At 40.3% G+C, this 21,744-nt stretch overlaps 1 protein-coding gene across 1 annotated transcript in view; it reads right to left on the reverse strand.

The window, feature by feature from the left end:
* The window catches only part of SPAG17 (sperm associated antigen 17), a 3,638,922-nt gene that overhangs the window by 649,687 nt on the left and 2,967,491 nt on the right, over positions 1-21,744 (reverse strand). The window contains exon 38 of the mRNA XM_044071485.1: positions 9,270-9,324. Within this exon, the coding sequence (XP_043927420.1) occupies positions 9,270-9,324 (55 nt within the window). The remainder of the gene's footprint in view (positions 1-9,269; positions 9,325-21,744) is intronic.

Raw genomic sequence — 21,744 nt, forward strand, 5'->3', positions numbered from 1 at the left:
AGGCATCCTCCAACCCACTATTGATGAATTTACTGCACATTACAAGTCAAATGGCATCACAAATACTCTGACTGGGGATCTAATTTTCTTCTGCAACATTAACAGAATGGTTTGGAGGGAGAAGTATATTTCACAGATGGTACCGCTGCTGTGGAAGAGACTCTCCATCCAAATAAAACAAAGTTCATCCCTGCCCATTTTAAGTACAACTTACACCTATGGATATGAAACAGAAAATTTACCCCGGGACTGCCCCCTTGTACTACTAATGGATAAATGCAGCTCATAAATGCTTTATCCCATGCATGGGTCCCCTCAAATTATCGTTGATATGATCCCAATTATTCTCACTAGGGATAACATATAATTATTGATCACCGAGTGGACAAAGCCAATCTATGACCAAATGGGATAGGTTAATTCAAGTACAAAAAGGGAAACTGGCTAGGTTTAAAATGGTATGCAAGGTCAGCTAGCCTAGTACCTACCCATGAACTTATTCTTTTAGCCATCACATAGACACTTGTATTGTTGAGCTTCATCTACCTCTATTCATGACATGTTTTAGTCATCCATAAATACTTCAATTTGTACTTCTTCTTGATTTTCTCAATTTCTCTGCTTTACACAAATTTTCATAAAATTTCTGAAATATCTCTTAATACCCCTACAAGATCAATGGTTATTTTTCTTACAGGCTCCCTAAGCCTGGGAACAACTTTTTCTACTTTCTGTTGCCTAGTCACTGTGCTAAATGCTTTTGTGCTCTGGAACAGTTGCTTGACAGCAACCTTTCTAAACATATGCATATTATCCATGCATGCTCTTATTTTCTCTTTATCACTCTGTAGTTGCAACTTTTCTTGTTCTATGATATTCCTCTTATTCTGAAATACTTTAACCTTTGTCAGCCTCTCTAAATAATGTTTGTTACTTCATAACCATATCTCTTTTTCTTTTATTTCTACCCTATTTTTAAACTCTTAACTTAAAACTTTATTTTATCCCACTCACTAGCTATAACTTCTGGAGTACTTTCTAGCTTCCCTCATAACTCCTGAATAATTTCCAGTACCCATTCCTTAAATTCCTCTCTTTTTAACAGGTAAAGTCCCGGTGTCTTATTTTTATATCATAACCCTGCGTTTTCATCTTAGTTATTATTGGCGTATAATTTGAAATAGTTATTGGATGTGTCAAAGCTCACAATTAAATGCACATGATCCAGTGAAATATAATTTCTGTCTAGTCTAGCCCAGTTATTGTACCCGGGAGAATAATATGTAAATTCTCTCCAAGTTCCCAGTACTAAATTTATGTCTTCCATACCAAATATTTACATATTTTTCTTCAGAAATCTATCATCTTTTGGTATATTCCCTTTCCAAGCCCCCAGTACATACTCATTATTGCAAATCAAATACCAGTCCCCATCTATAAGTAATATTCCCTGCTGAAAGCTAATTATATCTCCCAAAATTTTCTTAAGCTCCATAATAGCTTTAGGTGGAATATGCCATGCCAGTGTAATACTCATCCCTTGCCAGTAGCCCCTTACTACCACAAATCTACTAGTATCCCTTTATTCCTCTTCCTCTAGCAATTAATCAATACTCCAATTCAATTCCAAGTTACTTCTGATTCTTCTGGTCAATCGCTGTGCTTTTCTTGGTCTCTCATGCATTTCTTTTGGAACACTGGAAAAGGTTTCACCAGCAAAGTCTTTCCATGACCTTTACTATCAAAAGAATGAGAAGCACAGTCCCCTCCTGCTTGATTGCTCATTTTTTGTTTGAGAAACTTTTGTATTTCCTCCTTTGCCTGTTCTGCATAAAAAATTACTTTGATCTTCCAGGAAAAAGTATTCTGAAGACAGCTGGATACAACAGCTTGAATCTCATACCTGCTTCTTAACATTCCCTGATTACTGGAATAAATTTGCTTCTCTTCTGTCTGGTGTACAGTGAATATCATTTCCACACTCTACTGTCTCCAACTTTTGATACTTTACCCTTCTGCCACAGTTTTATCAGGATTAATTCCTTCTGCTGGTAGTACTGCATGTTTACTAATACAGGTCTTGGCTGCTTTGTCATGGCAAGGATTGGAGGATACACACAATGTGCCCTTTCAATTAACCAATCCTGCTGTGGAATACCAGTCCAGTTGCTTATTTGTGCCATCATAACATTAGTACAATTGTTTCTTTCCAGTTTCTCTGGTACAGTGGAAAATCTCAGGTTTTCCCCATGAGCTCTGTCCACTAATTTTACCATTTGTGAGACATCTCTTCTTCAGTGGTTTCATACTCGGCCAGTCTTTTCTTATTTTTGCCATTAATTTTTACAGTTTTATCAGCTCATCTGAGTACTGGTTTAAAGCTTTTTTCCATTTTTTCCAACCCTTTGTAATTTGAATTGATATAATCCTTCAGTGTTTCATTTATTTTAATCAGGTCTGAGCACATTTGACTTATTTTTTCTCTCTAGATTACTAGAAGCCATGTCATGCACCAAAACTAGAACCTGAACTGTTTTTTGATGAACAGCTGTGGGATTCTTCCCAATCAATGTTCTCTCTTCACCTTTTCCAGTTGATTTTCATTCACACTCTCTTAGCGTCTTCTTTGCTGGCATCCAGGCAGTGTACTCCCTAGCCAGTAAAAAGAAGTTATGTCTTATCATAACGTTCCATCTGTGTTGTTGATCTTCGTTCATTCATTACTGATGGGTTATCGGTTCCGTCCTCAGAACCCAGCCTGCCTTATACCAAGCTCACGTCAGCCAAAAACACTTGAGCCAAGATCCTACCCACAATGCTCTGCTCCCAGTTACCTCAGATCAAATTTGTAAGTTGATAGACAAAAGTAGAAGCTACCTCTGGTCATAACAGACCTACAAGAATGGAAGAAGGACCATATGAAATCCACCAGGAACCTCCGGAGGGGGACAAAGGGTGGGGAGTAATGAATGAATGAAGATCAACAACACAGATGGAATGTTATGGTAAGACATAACTTCTTTATCTGATGTTATTAATCTTCGTTCATTCCTTACTGATGGGACAGAGTCCCCAGCTACCTGTATCCCTGGGCAGCCTTCATGGAAGGACATTGCTGAGCACCATGGAACCAAAAGAAGCTCTTCCTCTGGAGGCCAAATCCAATTTGTGATGAAGAATAAAGGTATGGGGGTTGGCCCAAGTCACAGCTGAGCAAATGTCATTGAGGGAAGCCCTAGCATGGAAAGCTGCTAAAGTTGCCATTGACCTTGTAGAATGGGCTTTCACTTTGTGAGGCAAGGTGATGTTGTTCTTGTTGTAGATGAAAGTAATGCAATTTCTCAACTACGATGCTAATGTAACTTTAGAAACGGGCGACCTAGTCTTGGTCCAGAAAAAGCCAGAAATAATTGGTTTGATTTATGGGTAGATTTTGTTCTGTCCAAATAAAAACAAATTTGCCTGTGAACATCTATGGGAGTATAGGCAATACTCTCCCTTGTTAGAATGATTAGGAAAAAATACTGGGAGGTCAATAGACTGGTTGATAGACCTCTCTGACACCACTTTCAATAAAAAGGTAGAATTAGTTCTCAGTGAGACTCTATCCTTATGGAAAATAAGTAGGGACATTTGATGCATAAGGCTTGAAGTTCTGACAGATGTCTGGCTGATGTGATAGCAACCAGAAGCAAGGTTTTCCAAGAGAGGTACTTTAAATCACATGAGGATGCAGGTTCAAAGGGGGGTGCTGTTAGGGCTTGCAGAACCAAAGACAAGTCCCAGGGTTGTAATGGTTCTCTAAAGGCAGGTTTTAAGTGAAAACCCACTTCAAGAAAGGCTTACAGAGTCTGTGTGACATGAGAGTAGAGATCTGATAAATAATCTAATAACACAGAAACTGGGGCTGACAAGAGGTCCAATTGTTTGTTTGCTGCCCATAATGTAAATCTTTTCCATTTGCTGAGATAGGTTAGCCTGGTGGATGATTTATGAGATTCAATAAGAATATTGCGCACCGGGGAAGAGAGGTTATCCTACCTGGCAGTCATTGGAAGTGGAGAAACCAAGTTGTCAGCGTCAGGTTTGTTAGATTGGGGTGTGTCAGACCCTGTGGATGGGAGATCAATGTCGGAGTTGGACTGAGAATCCATGGTCGATCTAGCAGGTGAGGCCAGAGGAAGGGGAACTAAACTTGTTGAGGCCAATATGGCGCAATGAAGATTACTTTGCTCTTCAACTGCCATGCTTTCTTCAAAAATTGGGAGATAAGGAGTAGAGGAGGGTAAGCATAAAGCAGACCCGGGGGCCAAGTGTGGACTAGAGCATCACTCGATGACTGTCCCTGAGGGGGGATCAGGGCAAAGTAGTTGCTGCACTTGTAGTTGATTGGGGAGGCGAATACATTGCAGCAAGGCTGGCCCCAGCGGTTGAAAATTTTTGACGCTATCACAGGACTGAGGGACCACTTCTGAGGTTGTAGAATGCACTTGCTCAATTTGTCCACTATCACATTGCAGCTCCTGGGAATGTGCATTGCAATTAGAAAGCGGTTGGAAGCTATTGCCCATTGCCATATTCTCAAGGTTTCTCAGCATAACGGGTAAGATCTGGTACCCCCTTGCTTGTTGATGTACCAGACTACTGACATGTTGTCTGATTGGATTGCAATAGTCCCTGATGAAAGGATCGAGTGGAATGCTTGCAACACTAATAGCACCACCCTCAGTTCCAGGAAAATGATATGCAAATGAGCCTCTGTCTCCAGCCAGGTGCCTTGGACCGAGTTTCCCTGACATAGTCCCCCCCACCCCATCAGGGAGGTGTCCATGGTCACAGTGGCTTTGGGCTGATGGGGGCTGAAGGGGGTGACCATTGTTGAGGATTTTGAGATATCCACCAGAGCAAATCTTGCTTGCATCTCTGAGTTACACTTATCTGAAAAGACAACGGATGTTGTACAGGGTACCACTGAGTGAGAAGTAGCCACTGAAGAAGTCTCATGTGGAACCTGGCCAGAGGAACAATGTTGATCGAGGCTGCCATCGACCCCAAGAATTGGAGTATGGACTGAGCAGAAGATTTGTGGTGACAGATTAGTGGCTGAATATGATGTCTTATTCTTTGAAGTCTGTGACCCTGGAGAGATGCTGTGCAATTCCTTGTGTCCAACAGAACTCTGATGAATTCTAAAGATTGTGCCGGGGTCGTGTTGGACTTCTCCCAGTTTGTAGTGATTCCCAGGGGCTGAGCTGTGAGAAGAGTGTAATCTAGGGCTTCCTCCAGTAGACGCTTGGTGGGGGCAGTAAGGAGCCAGTCTGGGGGCTGTAGAGAGACTGACGGGCAGTGCTCGAAATTGGTAGTGACTGGCTCCTATGCAGAAGCGGAGGTATCTTCTTGAGTGCTTGTCCACTTTTATATGGTAATACACATCTTGAAGATCTATAGAGCACATCCAATCGTCTTCTTGTAAAAGAGGAAGGACAGACTGAACCATGGCCATCCGGAATTTCTCTGTCTTTACAAATTTGTTTAGTGTGCTGAGATCCAGAATCAGTCTCCAATCCCCTGTCTTTTTTGACACTAAAAAGAATCTTGAGTAAAAACCTGATTGTATCTGGTCTGGGGGGACCATTTGGATGACTTTTTTGTAGCAGCCTTCGGATTTCATGTGCTGCTGCTTTCTTTTGACTGGGTGAGACGTCGGGTAAATTTCTGGATGAAGTGGGATAGAGATGGAAGGGAATGTGGTAGCCTTTGGATATTATCTATTGTACCCAAGAATCGGTGGTTATGGTTCACGAGGCAGTGGGTACAAGGAACATTGACCCCCGACAGCTTCCAGAGGTGAGCAGTCTGGCAACGCTTCAGAAGCGCTGGTAGGGTTGCCCAGAAAAGAATCTCTTGAACCCTGGTTTTGCGGACTCCCCTGCCCTGAACGGGGCGTCTTCCATTAGAGGTTTCCCCATCTGCCCTTAGGGGAGAACTTGGCATGTGCGTCACAAAAAGAGCCCTGTGATTTTCTGTGCCACATCTTCCCACTCCTCTGATTTCCGGAGTAGAATCATTGAGGGATGGAGTGTCGGACACCAATAGCAGACAGGGTCTTAGCATCTTGTTCACACCTTGCCAGTGTATCTTTAACCTTTGGGCTAAACAATGAAGTGGCCTTGATGGGGGCATTCATAAAGGAAGCCTTAAAGGTGTCTGAAAAGGTGCATCCAGGCATGACGTCTCATGACTATGCCTGCTCCTGCCATTCTAGCCGCTCCTTCAGTTGCTTGTGAAATGAGGTACATGGAAGAATTGGATATCGATTCCAGCGTGGCTACCTGAGAGGCTATGTTGTCGTGCACCTCATCAGAAACAGGTCCTGCCAAGGTTTCAGAGAGTTGGTTGATAAGGTCTCTCTGGAGCCTCGTAAACTGTGACAAGTAGTTCAAGGACCATATTGCGAAGGTCGATGAAGCAAATGCACACTTCCTGAGTCTGTCTATTGTCCGTGACTCCTTGTTTGGTGGATGGACAGTCTGGCTCTCTTCTGCCAAGTCTTTTTTGGTTGCAGCTGCCACTATCATGGCATCTACTGGAAGACCTTTGGTCATCAAAATCCATATCTTTGGTTAGAGACTCCTTAGTGGAGTCCATGTGCTTCCTCTTGTATGAAGCCTTGCAAGGGACTTCCTCAGTGAGGAGCTCTGGGGAAGATTGCAAGGAGGGGATTTCCTGAGGGGGAGAAACCTAAGGCCCTTGTGCCCAGGGTCCAGTAGTTCTGGCTTGCAACAGTTGCGACACAAAGGGACTCTGACAGGGATGTTTTGCCAGCAGAAGTAAGTGCCCTCTCCATTGCCTGGAAGGCCGGACTGCCTGAAGAGGGATGGGAGTCTGGAACTGAGCATGACAACCTCAGAACCGTGATTACACCCCGCTCTGACGAGCCAACCTCAAGACCAGGAGTCTTAAGAGGACTGTGGAGCATGAGGGGAAGAGGATTCCTGGAGGGTGCCATAGAAAAAATTGGCATCGAACCAAGAATGCCTACCCCCATGGCACAGCCACTAACCTGAGAAGGGCCCGGTGCCCAGTGCACTGAGGGCCATAAGGACGACTCCGGCTCTAAAGTGAGGTCCACTGGTGGTGTCAAAGGAAGGGAAGCTGCTGTCGGAGGAACGGGCTTCGATGCTTCCCTGGAAGTCAAAAGAGGAGTGTAAGAAGGAGTCTGTGGAGAAATACGGTCACTTGCAAGAGGGAGCACAGCTTTAGATGGGTGAGAGAGTCCCCTGGCTACAAGCAACTGATCGACAAGCTGCAACACATCCTGTTCTGAGAGGCTTCTGGTCGACCTCATAGAGAGACCTGATGGAGATTCTGGCCTGTCTAAAAAGGGACTGTATTGACTTCCCAGAAAAGGATCTAAGGAGGGAGAGTATTTAGTACTTGCGAGTTCGTGTGGTGCAGAGCCCAGAACCAAGGGTGCCTGCACCAAGGAGAATGGCGCAGAGTGTATCTGCTCTGAAAAAGGTGGTGCCATAGGCATCAAAGGTATCTGCACTGTGAAGGGCAATGTGACAAACGTCTGCACCAAAGAATACGGTGCCGCTGAAGAAGGTGTCTGCACCAGTAACAACAGTGCCAAAAGTGACTGCACCGAGCAGGTCGGCACCAAAGGCATCTGCACCGTAGAGGGCAGTATCCCGGAAATTGACTGCATCAGCAAGGATGGAGCCAAAGGAGTCTGCACCAACAGTGCTGAAGGAGACTGTACCTGTAGAGACGGTGCCAGGATGGTTTTCACAGACATCATCGGTGCCGAAAAAGGCTGCAACAAAACTGTTGGAGCTGTAAGTGTCTGCACCGGGAACTCCTGTGCCGGAGGAGATGAAAAAGACATAGCTGGAGTGAGAATAAACTGGGGCGGGTCTGAGGCTGGGGCCAAAAGGGCCACAGGTGGCAACGCCAGGTCTGAAATCTTTACCTTTTTGTGAGTCGACTCCTTGAGATCTCCAGAGGGAGATGAAGTGAGCAACCTTGAGGAGGAAGAACTCCTCTTACAGGTTTAGAAGGAGGGGTGAGCCCTCCGACCCAGAGATAGCATCGCAGAAAGGAGTTTTAAGGAGGCCTTTTAGGCTAAGTTTATTATTCCTTTCATTCAGAGTCCTAGTCAAGAAATTTCTACATATCCCACATGGAGGGTCCACTGAAAGCTGGGAAACATTGAGACAATAAACACACAAATCATGGCCATCAGAAAGTGGTAATTTACAGCCGCATTCTGTACATTGTTTGAAACCAACACTACTTTTCTTATCCGACATTGTGATATCAAGGGAGAAACTACAACACTATTAAAAGGTTAGGAAACTACCCAGAAGTGTAAGAAAGGGAGAAGAAGAAGAAGAAGAAGAATTACCAACGATGGTAATGGAGAATTACCTCAAAGGTAAGAAAAAGGAAAATACTATAGGGAAAGAGTCTCAAAGTTGCAATAGGGTAGGAGGATAGAGATAGTGAAGAATTGAAAACTTTCTAAACACTAATAATAGAAAAACTTCAAAAAGTTAAAGACTTAGCTGAGAGAGAAGGTTTGACATGGCTGTACAGCAATGCGGCAAACAAGATCTGAGGTAACAGGGAGCAGAGCATTGTGGGTAGGATCTTGGCTCGAGAGTTTTTGGCTGACGCGAGCTTGGTATAAAGCCAGCTCGGTTCCGAGGAACCGATAACCCATCAGTAAGGAATGAATGCAGATTAACAACATCAGATCTAAATTTACTAAAAGTGACAGAGTTCCTGGCCTTTGTCTTTCAGTTTCTTTTCTAAGATTGTAATTCATAGCAGAATGACAGAAACCATCCTTAAGGATAAACTGCTTAGTCCACTGGCTAAAAAAATAAATACATCCACTTAGTTTTTTAACATAATATGATAATAATAATATTAATAATAAAACATGATAAGAAATTATGAAAATCAAACTGTATCAAATATATTGCTTTTTTAATATGTCCTGTGACTGCTACATTCAAATACAACCCATATCTTTAATTATCAAACAGCTCTAAATAACTGAAGTTTAAATATAGTATTACTCAGGCAGATAAAGTTCTATGTAAATTAAAAAAAAAAAAATATATATATATATATATATATATATATATATATATATATATGCACACATACATATTTGTACTTCTAATATTGTTTTTATTTAAAACATTAGTTTACAATGTAGGCTAGCATTTGATATGACCCGTGGGTTATCTTCTTACCTTGGCTTTCATTTAATTCTAATAATCCAGATGATGTTTCAGAAACAGGGAAAGACTGCAAAATAAGAGAAAAAAAGTTGAAATAATATATACAGCAGCCAGTGTGCTTTGATTACAGCTTATGTAAACTATGAAATAGCCTGGAAGCCCGAAACTCATTAATCTCTTATATAACATACTGTCCTTATTTAGGGTATTCTCAGAAAAGAATAGATACATACATACACACACACACACACACACACACACACACACACACACACACACACACACACACACACACACACACAGATTTGTTTTCACATACATATTTAGATCTATATCTGTAACTTTATCTACTTACAGATATTCTTATCTATATATATTTATCTGTGTAACTGGCTTTCATCTTGCTTTCTTAATCTTCGTAAACTATGGTTACGCCAACTGGCATAACAAAATAGCACACTATTAATTACTCTGGTAAGACAACTCTCCTTCACTGTTTAAAGATCTGGCAAGATGTAGAAAAGTTGCCACACAGCTGAGACTCCACGATGAACATTGTAAACATGGAAATATATATTGAGTCAGTGTAGGATACCGCAAGTCATGGGCAAGGCAAACAAGGGTGACTGACAGACTGCAACACACACACAAATGTGAAAAAATAAACCTGTCTCATCTAACAAGTTTAGGGGTTAGCCACAGCTATAGTTGCAACAATCAAAAACTGGAGTTTCACAATGCAAAACTAAGACAATGACTATAAACATGTAATGTTCCACAGGATGAACTAGCTGGAGGAGCCACTAAGTATGGGACTAACATGCATCAATAAAGTAAAGCTCCCTAAAAATACAAGGGGTGGGACTGAGGCACCTGATACATAGCTAAGATTCTGAGGAGGGGATACCATCAAACAACTTACTGTGCCACGAGAAGAGGCCTTCGCAAAATAGCTTTAACAGGCTTCATGCAGACAGATACCTGTATAACAAAGAAAAGCCTAAGGGGTAAAAACATTAGCAGTACTTCAGATAGAGTAGTCCCTGGAGGTGCTGTGGCAGAACAGTAACAGAACAGTTGGTTGATGGTGAGGTGTTTATGAGGATAACTAGAAATGACTATGTCTAAGATCCTGCAGCAACAGAAATGGCTAAGAATATGTGTGGTATATAGACAGAGCAACAAACATAATTCATGTACTATGCCAAGAGGTCCATGAGTCACTACAGGATATTCCAAAGAAAGTAGTAGAACACTTGCCAAGCAGAAAACATCAGGCACACACTGTCAGCCGGGTATGTCAGAAGCAACAATAACAACTACAACCCACAGAGTGTGACACACTGGAAACCCTGAGGAGTTTCCATGCTTACTACTTCCTCTATAGGAAAAACACTTCTTGCAAAGTTCAACACGCAATGTCAGAGTGCAGTCTGTAAATCTACACTACTACCATGAATTCATACCACTGCCACCAGTTAACATGTCAGAGAAAGAAGTTAGAGTCTTGCTATCTGTAGTGCTGTCCCAAATAACAGTAATAATAATCATTGTATGGTTGTTCTTAGTGTGTAGCAAATGAATAACGCTGCCTTGGTTAATGACAAGTACCAACCACATCTAAATGGTCTCTATACTGTATAGCGAAGAGTATAGTACTAACCACTGACTTCCCAGGAATTCACCAACCTTCCTCTCAGCACAGTTGCTCACAGTACTGTCTTACCAACATTTAGTGTAACATGGATAAAGCTGCTTTACATTCATAAACATGATGAATTCCAGGAGGCTAACAATACCTTTTTGTTGCCATTACCCCTTCCTTCTTTTATGATAACTTACTACTAGTAGTTTTACCAATAAGCACACCAAGGTCACAATCACTCTACTGTCCTGAACATAAGCCAATCAAATTTTAGCTTATGGTAACAATAGCTAAACAAATAGACTCTTCTAAAGGTGCATATCAGTAGTTATTCTTCAACAGCTTAGTGCGAGTAGATACCCACAAGCTACTGAAATTTGGTAATGAAATACAGCTTAAAAAATAAATGTACATGAAAGTAAGACCTTGAACAAATAAATGTAAAATAAAAATGTTTGACCAGACAAAAGGCATTAAAAACTCTATCAGCTAGCTTCAGCAACAGCAATGACTGAATATGATTGACACTAATTGCAGATGATTGCACCCAATCTACCTCTACATTGGGAGTAACTCAAAGTCCACAGAAATTAGGTCAGTAATGCTTGAAGCAGGTAGTCTCCCTTCTCAACTGCAGTCCACAGAGCACTTCAGAGAAAATCACAAATTCCAAATGACCAACTGCTAAACTAAGCTCTGAATTTAGAAAGATGAGTCCAATTAACTTGAAAACATTCCAAGGCGGTGTCATGACTTGAGGCAACACTGAAGATTCAAATAGCTCGGCCGTTTAGCCTAGCTCCCTCTTTTCTGCATAAGGTAAAACAGTCCAGGGCATTTACTTCCTGTGCTAAGTTAAATTTTAAATTTAAATATCATCCCCAAAGCAAACTAGAAAGTTCTAATCCTGGATAAGGTCAACATAACTTTAGACAGGAAATATACTTTGCTAGTGTGTGTGTATGAGGAAATTTTGCATTTCTGAAAAAGAAAATAATTCTTGATCTCTATAGGTTGAGACATGTCACATCTTTGCTGAAGAAAAAATGGTGATCCATTCTATACACCTTCTCCCATTTTACACCTAGAGGAAACATAGCTTGGGTAGAAGGTGTATTTTTAATATACTATATCATTCCCTATCTTGAAAGGCGATCTGCATTTGATTTACTGGCAGCACTCCTTTGCTGCCATGCGTGGGCCCTCAGATCCAATATCTTCTGTTGCTCCTCCCACATGGTTTTCTTCAGTCATTTAGGCACCCTGCAAAGAGAGTGTTTCACTAGCCATTGAGTCGCTGTGTCCACACAATGCTGTACCAATTGGATATGCCCTACACAGCAATACAGTAGAAGAAAAAGGACAGGGAAATAAATTAGATAGGAAACAGGGAAAATACATGACACAGCAACACTCTGATAATACTTATTTTACATACTTTGAAATGCAGCAGGAAAAGTATAAAATTAATGAGGGAACTAGCACTGAAACTAATGATGAATAAAAAGAAATTATAACACAGGCACCCCTTAGACAAACCTCAACAGGTAGAGGAGGTGGAACTATTCATGTCCATCATCCTTGGACCCTGAAAGACTTAAATCACGCAGTTAAAGATTTTCCTAAAATAAAAAAGACCCTGTGAAATTTAGGGAAGACGTAGTATAATTGAATACTATGACCCAAGTCTGGCAGACCTGCATCAGTTAATAAAAGTAGTAGTTACTCAAGAAACTTACAGAAAACTGGTTAAAGAAGCAGGGATAGGTCCAAATGCAATGATAAAAGGGAATGAGTATGAATAATTGAAAGAGAAAAGGGAAGCACTGTTAGAAGTAATCAGTAAGGTGCGCCTTAAAAGCTGTAAGCAAAATAAAGGTGAATCTCTGGGAGATTGAGGAGTCTTAAAATAGTGTTGGAAAGGCATTCAGGTTTTGCAGATCCTGTGGAAATAGCCACAGCAGCAGTGGGCTCTGCTTTTGTGCAAGGTCTGCAACCTTAGATTCAGGCTGCCTGAAACAGATACTCTTTAATTGGCAGGGAGAAACACTAGAAATTTACTTAAATATGCTAAACATTGCAATGAGAACACAGAAGAAAAAAAAAGAGAGAAGCAGAAGAAAAGGGTATGGATTTACAAACCAGAATTATGAAAAGGGGGAATAAGGGAAGAGGTAAAGGAAGTTTTGAGGTTATGGTAGACAAATGTCAACATGAAGTACACAGCAGAATGCTAGGGGAGAGAGGCAGAATGGAATTACTGATCCTCCTCCATCCCCAGTCAATGAACCCTGTTTCAACTGTGGCAGGACAGGCATTGTAAAGGAGAATGCCCTTACAGGCAGAGGCAACAGGAGAACTAAAGCAGCTGGCAACCAGACTGCAGTAATGCTCCCCCTCCCACCTCCACCAACACAGACTCAGAGAAGTCAGGAAGCTCCATACTGACAATACTCGGGTGACAGAAAAGAGGTAAGCCTAAATACTTAAGTAAAAATAAATCAAAAGGGATTTTATGTTGAACTAAGTGTAGGAAAAAAGGAAGTCCCATTTGTAATTGATGTAGGTGCCACTAGGTCTGTAATTAAAGTGACTTCAACAAGAGAAATACCTTTATCTAGAGAGAAGGTAAAAGCAGTTGGTGTGACTAACGTTTCTAATGTTTATCCTGTGCCAAAGCCTATGTCTGTGTCTTTAGGTCCAATATAAGAGAAATAGACATTCATTTTAAGTACCACAGCTCTGGTAAATATAATGGGAAGGGATCTGTTATGTAAACTAGGATGGACTATCTATTGTACCCCTTAGGAAGTGTATATGGATGTCCCTGTTGTGGCAGAGGGGTACGTTTTAGCAGTTCTGAACACTGAAGATGAAACACAAAAATCACAACTTTAGGCAGATGAATTACCGCAACAGGTACCCCAAAGTATATGAACACAGCATTCTAATGAGGTAGGACAGTTACAATCTGAATAACCAGTAAGACTTTGAGTAGATTCAAATAAATCACTTCACAGAGCACCACAATATCCCCTGACACCAAAAGCAGAAGAGGGGATACAACCTGTTACTCAGTCTCTGTTACAGCAGGGAAAAATAGTCCTTACTAGAAGCTGTTGTAACACTTCCATACTTCTGATTAAAAACCCTGGCCAAAATGCCTACAAGTTTGTGCAGCATTTGAGAGATGTAAATGAGACAATACTTTCCTCTTATCCAGTTGTCAGTAACCCAGCAACTATTCTTAGCTGTATACCACTATGAGCTATTTATTTCTCTGTTACAGATTTATGCTCGGCTTTATTTAATATACTTCTACACCCTGACAGTCAGCATTTGTTTACTTTTTCATGTAAAGGACAACAGTACACTTGCACACCTCAGGGATATAATGAATGTGTCCATTCATATTTTTGCAAATGTTAAAGACGGACTTGGAAAATGTACATTTTTGCCACCAGTCAGTATTAGTGCAATATGATATACTTACAGGATCAGACACACTGCAGCACTGCCAACAGAATATTATTTTCCTGTTGACTAAACTAACAGAGAAAGGACATAATGGGGTCAAGAGAAAAATGACAGCTTCACCAAAGGTAAAATAACTGGGTAATGTAATATTACAAGGAAATAAAGAAATATTATCTTCACGTGTCAAGGCAGTAATTGAAGCTTCATGTCCAGTCACCCAGAAACAGATCAGATCTTTCTTAGGTAAGGCAGGGTACTGTAGGCAATGGATTTCAAATCATGCAGAGCTAGAAAAGCCACTGACAAACCTGCTAAAACAAAATGCACCAGAACTCTTGCTGTGGGAAGAAAATTAGGATAATTAATTTATTCTGTTAAAGCAAGCTTTAGCAAATGATCCTGCTTTAGGTGTACCAGATTACAGAAAGCCATTCATGCTTTTCTGTCCTGAAGAAAAGTGGGTTTGCAGCAGGAATGCTTACTCAAAAGCATTGGGGAAATCACAAACCTTTAGCTTAATACAGAATGGCATTGGATTCAGTGGCAAAAAGATTGTCACCTTGCCTGACAGCAACTGCTCAGCTGTCCTGATGGTAGAACATGCTGCTCCAATTGTCACAGGACATGAACTACTATTGCAGTCCCCCAAGCAGTGCATGCCTGTTTACTAAAAACAAAAACTCAACATTTTCTCCCTCATGGCCGACAAAATATGAGTTGCTACAGATTTCAGACACAGTTATCACAACTGTTCAGTGTTCAATTTGAGCCTTGCATCTCTGCAACCAATTGCAGAGAAGGAAGAACCTCATGATTGCATCATTGTTACTAACCATTTTCTTTCTCCTAGGATCGACCTGACTGACATTCTGATTCAAAATGCTGTATTAGAGCTCTCTGTGGATAGATCCTGTGGCAAGAATGAAAAAGGATGTCTGGTTGTTGGAATTGCTGTATGCACTGATTTTTCTGTGATAATATAAGACTTGAAGGGGTCACTTCAACTCAAGTGTCTGAATTTGTAGCACTTATGAAGGCATACAAGATTGCAAAGGACAAAGCAGTGATCATTTATAAGGACAGTAGATATGGATTTGGGATGGTACATGATTTTGTGGAACTAGGGAGACAGTGTGGGTTTTTGATATCAGCAGGTACAGGCATTAAAAATGTGTGTTATGTTAAATTATTGTTCAACTCTCTTTTGTTGCCCACACAGGTAGCAGTCATAAAAAATGCAAGTACATAGTAAAAGACGTGACATGCCTTTAAGGGTTTATAATCTGGTTGACAGGGCAGCAAAAAAAAGCTGCTGGGTTAGATAGTCTTCTGATTTCTGTAACAATGGTATCTGAAACACTTTATAATCCTATATGTAATTCTGATATAGTAATTGCTCTGTAGGATGAGAAGCATCAGAAAATGAGAAAGAAAAATGGATCGAATCAGGATGCATGAAGTTTAATGATTTGGTACGGTGACATCTTGATGTCTGCATTGTGGCACCTTGGTCTATTTTGCCTTGGCTGGCAAGATCATGAAATTTCCTTAACCATATAGGAAAAAATAGTTTAACACATTTAATAAATCCTGATTGGTTTGCTCCATCATCCCAACTTTTAATATGTCTTAATCATTGTCTGCATATTTTCTGCTTGACTAACAAAAAGAGCTATTAAAATAATTTGTAGCAAAATTTGGGATATATCACACTAATAATTCTGACAGGGCATACACTTCATTGCTGAGATCATTAAGAAATTGTGTCAGACTTTTAAAGTAAATTTGTATCTCCACTGTCCTCACCACCCACAATTGTCTGGTTTAGTTGAGTGCATTAATCGAACTAGCAAGAACTGGCTGGGAAAAATATGTGAGCAGACTGGCCTAAAGTGGCCCAAAGCACTGCCTTTGGTTCTAATGATTATAAGAGGGCAGTAAATGCAAACAGAAAACTGAGTCCACATGAGATTTTTATAGTCCATCTCATGTGAATGCCTTATGCTCCATCTGCCAAAATGTGTAGCTTACATTAAATGATGTTACACAGCTAAATTGTTCAAAACTTGTTTCACTTTTACATACTTTGTACAGAAGTAATTGTGAAGTCCTTCCCCAACCTTCAACTCATCCCTACCATAATCTTCAGCCTGGGGAATTGGGTTTTTATTAAATTCTTTCAGTGAAAATTTTCCCTGGAGCCTAGGTGGAATGGGCTGTACCTTGTTCTTACAACTCATACTGCTGTTTGGTGTGCTGACCTACCAATTTGGATCTATGCTTCCCATCATAAGAAGACCTGTCTGGCATCCATTGAGATGAAGGATGATACCCTGCCTGCTTATGATGACATTCCTCCTGATCAATGGCAGCTGGTGACTTCAAATCAAAGGGGAGATGCAGGAGACAGCTGAATGGGTGGGGGCCAATGGAAAGGGGGTGTGGCCAACTAGAGAGGGGCAGAGCTATGCGCAAAACCACAACTGGAACTTTAATTAAATACGCTGCCCTAGGTGCCAAACCATCATTATGAGACTTCAATCAAGACAAAATGAAGTGTAGAAAAAATATTTCAATGCATTGGCTACATGACAGCTTACTTAATATCTAGATGGAAACAAAAAGGTTGTGAGGCATGAAAAAATAAATTACTTTTTAAATACATTACTGGAATGCCAGTCAAAATCAAGTATAAAAAAACAAGCAGCAATTAACTAAAACCACTTCTCCTTCCACTGCAGTTCTAATTATAATTTATATTCAGCTTTATAAAAGTACTAAGTAACATGCAGAAAGTAGCAATCTCTGTGATACCCACACTTGTAAAATGTTTCTTATCCAAAAAAGACCTGCTGCCTGACAACAACTATCTTCTTGTTTCATGGGGAAAACATGATCAAAGTAAAAAAATGAGCAGCAAACAAGAAACAAGCTCAAGATAAATTGATTAAAGGATTACTGCATAGGTTATGGACCACACGTAATAAATTGGAATTCTGTTTAGTTTATGGATAAAGCCTGCAAAGATGACTGCAAGTCTCCAAAAAATGTAATGAGCTTCTGAAAATACTGTAATCCTGTCCTTTATTACAAATACTGTCATATGCATTTCAATACCTAAGGCTTATACGTTATCTATTTATGTAAATATTCTCTGCATGGCAACAACAAAAAGGCTTTTTCCATGTTGGTAATTCTTTAACAGTATGCTTATTAAAGCTTACTTGCATCTTACAAACTCAGACAAGCTTACCTGATGGTCATTAAAGCATTCCTACTTAAACACAGAGCAACAGGGCACTGTGGCAGCATGCATTTTTTGAATAATAAGAAGCACAAATAACCAGTATAAGAATATGACAGAAAACCAGAACATTTTACAAAATCAAGGACAGATGAAAAGCCACTGTTGTACTTGTGTCTACCTTGGATGGGGGAATACTCTGCACACTTAAACTGCATAACTGCTCCTTGCCTTGCTTGGACACATCCAGAGTCACTGCATGGGGGAGTGGGGTGCAACAAGTATGTCACAATTTGAAATGCCTCTGGCTGACGGTGATGGCTCTGGCACATTTGTCATACCTCTCAACCACAGAGCAAGAAATCTAGACAAAGCCATACATAGAAGTAGGACAAAGGCCCAAAAATAAGGACAATTTTTAAATATTGCTCTTATAAACTTAGAAAGATAATAGAATCCAACAACAAAAAGGTGCAATAGTGCTTGAAATAAACTGTTGAACCCAAATAAAAGCACTATTCGTTGTGAGTCCAACACCTTCTTTATTGAAAAACAGAATTAAGCGCTTTCGTCAGTTAAAACTTGACTTCTTCAGAATTAAACACAAAAACTGAAAAACTGCTTTAATATAATCTCTGAAGAAGTAAATGTCATCTAAATAATTCCACATTAAAGAGATCTGAAACTAATGATGAAGCTGCTGCTAGCAAACAACTTTATATGTCATTGTTTCATCTATGAATAAAGTGCCTGTTGCCCTTGAGGAATAAATTGCCTATGTTACATTAAAAAATGATAAGGTAGTAATATTGCAATAGGGAATGGATGGCAAACTGATAGCTTCATAGTTACTAGGTATCTTCGCCAAAAAGGACTGCAGCATCCACCCCCTTTACAACAAGGTACAGTATCAGCAATGCATCTACCTACTGTGGGAGTAGAACCCACAGCCTTCTGCATCAAAAGCAAGTACACTACCTGTTGTGCTATTAACATTGCAAGCAGACTCAGCATAAGCAACACTAAACTTCTCTTCCCCTACAGCTCTCAGCTCCTTGTAAAATCTACTAGACACTCGGCTGTATCTCTCAGCTTTGCAGCACAAGAAATCTGGAAAAAAACAAAATTTATTGGGGTGACAAAAGCCCCAAAACCAGGGATATATTTTAAACATTGCTTGTATAATCTTGGAAAGTTGCTAGAATAAAATGCTGTGTATTACCATACATTTCACTCAAGTCTTGAACCCAGGACCCTGTGCAAAACAGTCAGAGCAGCATGCCACTATGCCAAATCAGCTGTTTTGTGAAAGAGAGGAAGATTGAAACTTAAATGGCTACCATTTAGTGAATTCAGTTCTCACCATAGCTGTCAACCTCTTAGCACAAAATACCTGGACAAAGCCAATAATGGGGGAATACAGCCCCCAAACATATTCAGTGAATTCAATTCTCACCATAGCTGTCAACCTCTTAGCACAAAACACCTGGACAAAGCCAGTAATGGGGGAATACAGCCCCCAAACATATTCAGTGAATTCAGTTCTCACCATAGCTCTCAACCTTAGCACAAAAAACCTGGATGAAGCCAATAAATACAGTCCCAAAAATAGAGACAAATTTCAAATATTCATCTTATCTTATAAACTTAGAAAATTGCTAGAATAAAAGGTTTTGTGTTACCATGTACTTTCTGAAGAATATGACGTCTGAAATTCAAATGCCTGTCATTTTTATTTATTTAACATTTGTTAACCAGGAAAGTCTGACTTGGAACAAAAGCCAATTTTCAGCAGAGGCCCAGAGAGAAACACTCTAGACACATGCCTTTGTAACATGGGAGGACACCAGAGCATCCAGAGAAAACCCACACAAACACAGGGAGGGCATGCAGACTCCACACAGAAGGCACCATAGCCAAGAATTAAACCCCAGAACCTCTAGCTGTAAGGCAACAGTGCTACCACTGCACCATCAACTATGTACTGAATTAAAAATCCACAGATTTTATGAGGAACAGAACAGAATAAAAATATGAGGCAAATATCTGCAAAGTTTTCAGAGATGGTGGTGGGTAGGGAATTCAGGCTGTTGCTACCTGCACCCAAGGTACAGGATTCAAGCCTGAGCCACCACCATCTGAGTTCTCTCTAGCCACCAGTATATATCAACTGGGACATCACACACACAGACACACACACACACACACACACACACACACACACACACACACACACACACACACACACACACACACACACACACACACACACACACCTTCAATAGTACCTGGTGTCCCTCATCTGCAGCACACACACACACACTTCGTATGCTTGCTTCAATAGTACCTAAGTCCGGTAAACAACTGCAGCAGCTTTAATAACACGTCCTTCCCCCAGTAGCTTCAGGTCAGGTAAACATGTTCTTCTTGTGTAAGCACTTCCTCCTTCCCCATGAGAGCAGGCTCCAGCCTGCGGATGTTGCAGTCCAGATCTCTTCCATTCTATGTGGTCATCTCCGCATAGAATTCTGGGCATCAGAGTACCAAGATGCCTTCTTCCTACTCTGGACTGCTGTTGCAGCAGTCTGGATCCACTCTGAGTTCCGCGATTGCCAAGTGCTTATGTGCGGAATCCTCTCTGAGTTAAGCAATTGCCTAGTGTGTATGTGCGGAAGTTCAGAAACGTTCTGAGACTCACTGATTTTTTTTTTTTTTTTTTCTTTTCCACAGCTGGGGGGGCTGCAGTCCTGCAGTCCTATAGCACGAACCACCCATGCTCCTGATGGTTTTGACTTCTCCTCCAGCTGAGATGAAGGAAAACCTCTTTCTGCAAGTACTACATCAATATGCAGAAAACCTTAACAACAGCAATTGCTGGATCTGTGTATTTGTGCCAGAACACTACAAAGGAAGCATTTATATGATTCCAGTTCCAGTGCTTCAAATAGATTTTGAACAGAGGTTGTTTGAGAAAAAACTGACTTGGCATAATGTTTCATCTTTTTCGAAAAAAGTAGCAGTATCCACTCCAGGAAACACATGCGGAGACTGTGCATATTCCTGGCTCTCCACTAAGTGGTCCGGGTGCTGCTATGTAGGCTACATTACCCCAGCCATCGAGATTATTGGTCTCCACCAACTGGCCACTTGAGAAACAAAAGATCAATATACCCATATGAACAGGTATTTTCTTTTTCCCTCATTATAGTATCTATAGAACTATAGCTGAATTGAATGCTTCATCACATGTACTAACTGAACTGATTAATAAAACTGCTGAACATATTTGTATGTTAAAAAATAAACGACTGAAATGAGGGCCATGATGTTGCAAAACGAACTGGCCCTTGATATGATATTGGCTTCTAAAGGAGGGGTTTGCAGGCTCTTGAATAAGCACTATTGCTCTTATTTTTCTGATTTCCATGAAGAACAAGAAAAAATAGCTGATTACAAGGAAGAGCACACTAAAAATCTAACCTGATCTGTAACAAAATGGACATTATTTGGCTGGTTATGAAACGTATTTTGGAATATAGGAACCAGTATTTTTCAGAGCTTGATTGTTATAGTAATTGTAATTTATCTTGTAGTTTCAGTATATTCCTTGATTAAAATGCATTGTTGAACTGTTTTATGACAAAAAAAAAATAGTGGTAATGATTTCTCCAAAACAAAGACAATTCAGAGCATACATGTTGGACAACTGTAATAATGCTATTGTCAATAACCTACAAATTAATGAATTATGATCAAAGGTAACACTTAAGAGGTATCGGGGGGGGGTAATAGGTATAGAAAAAACATATTATAATGAATGCGAGTTATTTATATATTCTGTAATTCTGAACTGACATTTATACAATTTGCAATGAAACATTTCTAGTAAAGGGACATTTTATGTGTAATTATAAACAAGTTGTTTATTTAGCCTGCTGTCAGATATGTCCTGCATTTTATGTAGGAAAGACCAGCAGGAAATTAAGGAAGAGAAGTTATGAGCATGTTCGTGATATAAAAAACAAGATGACAACTAGTGCCTTATATAGGCATACTTTAGTGGCAGAGAATCATAGTTTTTATTTTGTAGTTCTCAAACAAATTTTAATGATGCAAGGGGT

Source organism: Protopterus annectens, chromosome 5.part0 (assembly GCF_019279795.1).
Source record: "Protopterus annectens isolate FY-2018-M chromosome 5.part0, PAN1.0, whole genome shotgun sequence".
Taxonomy (NCBI): Eukaryota; Metazoa; Chordata; order Ceratodontiformes; family Protopteridae; genus Protopterus; species Protopterus annectens.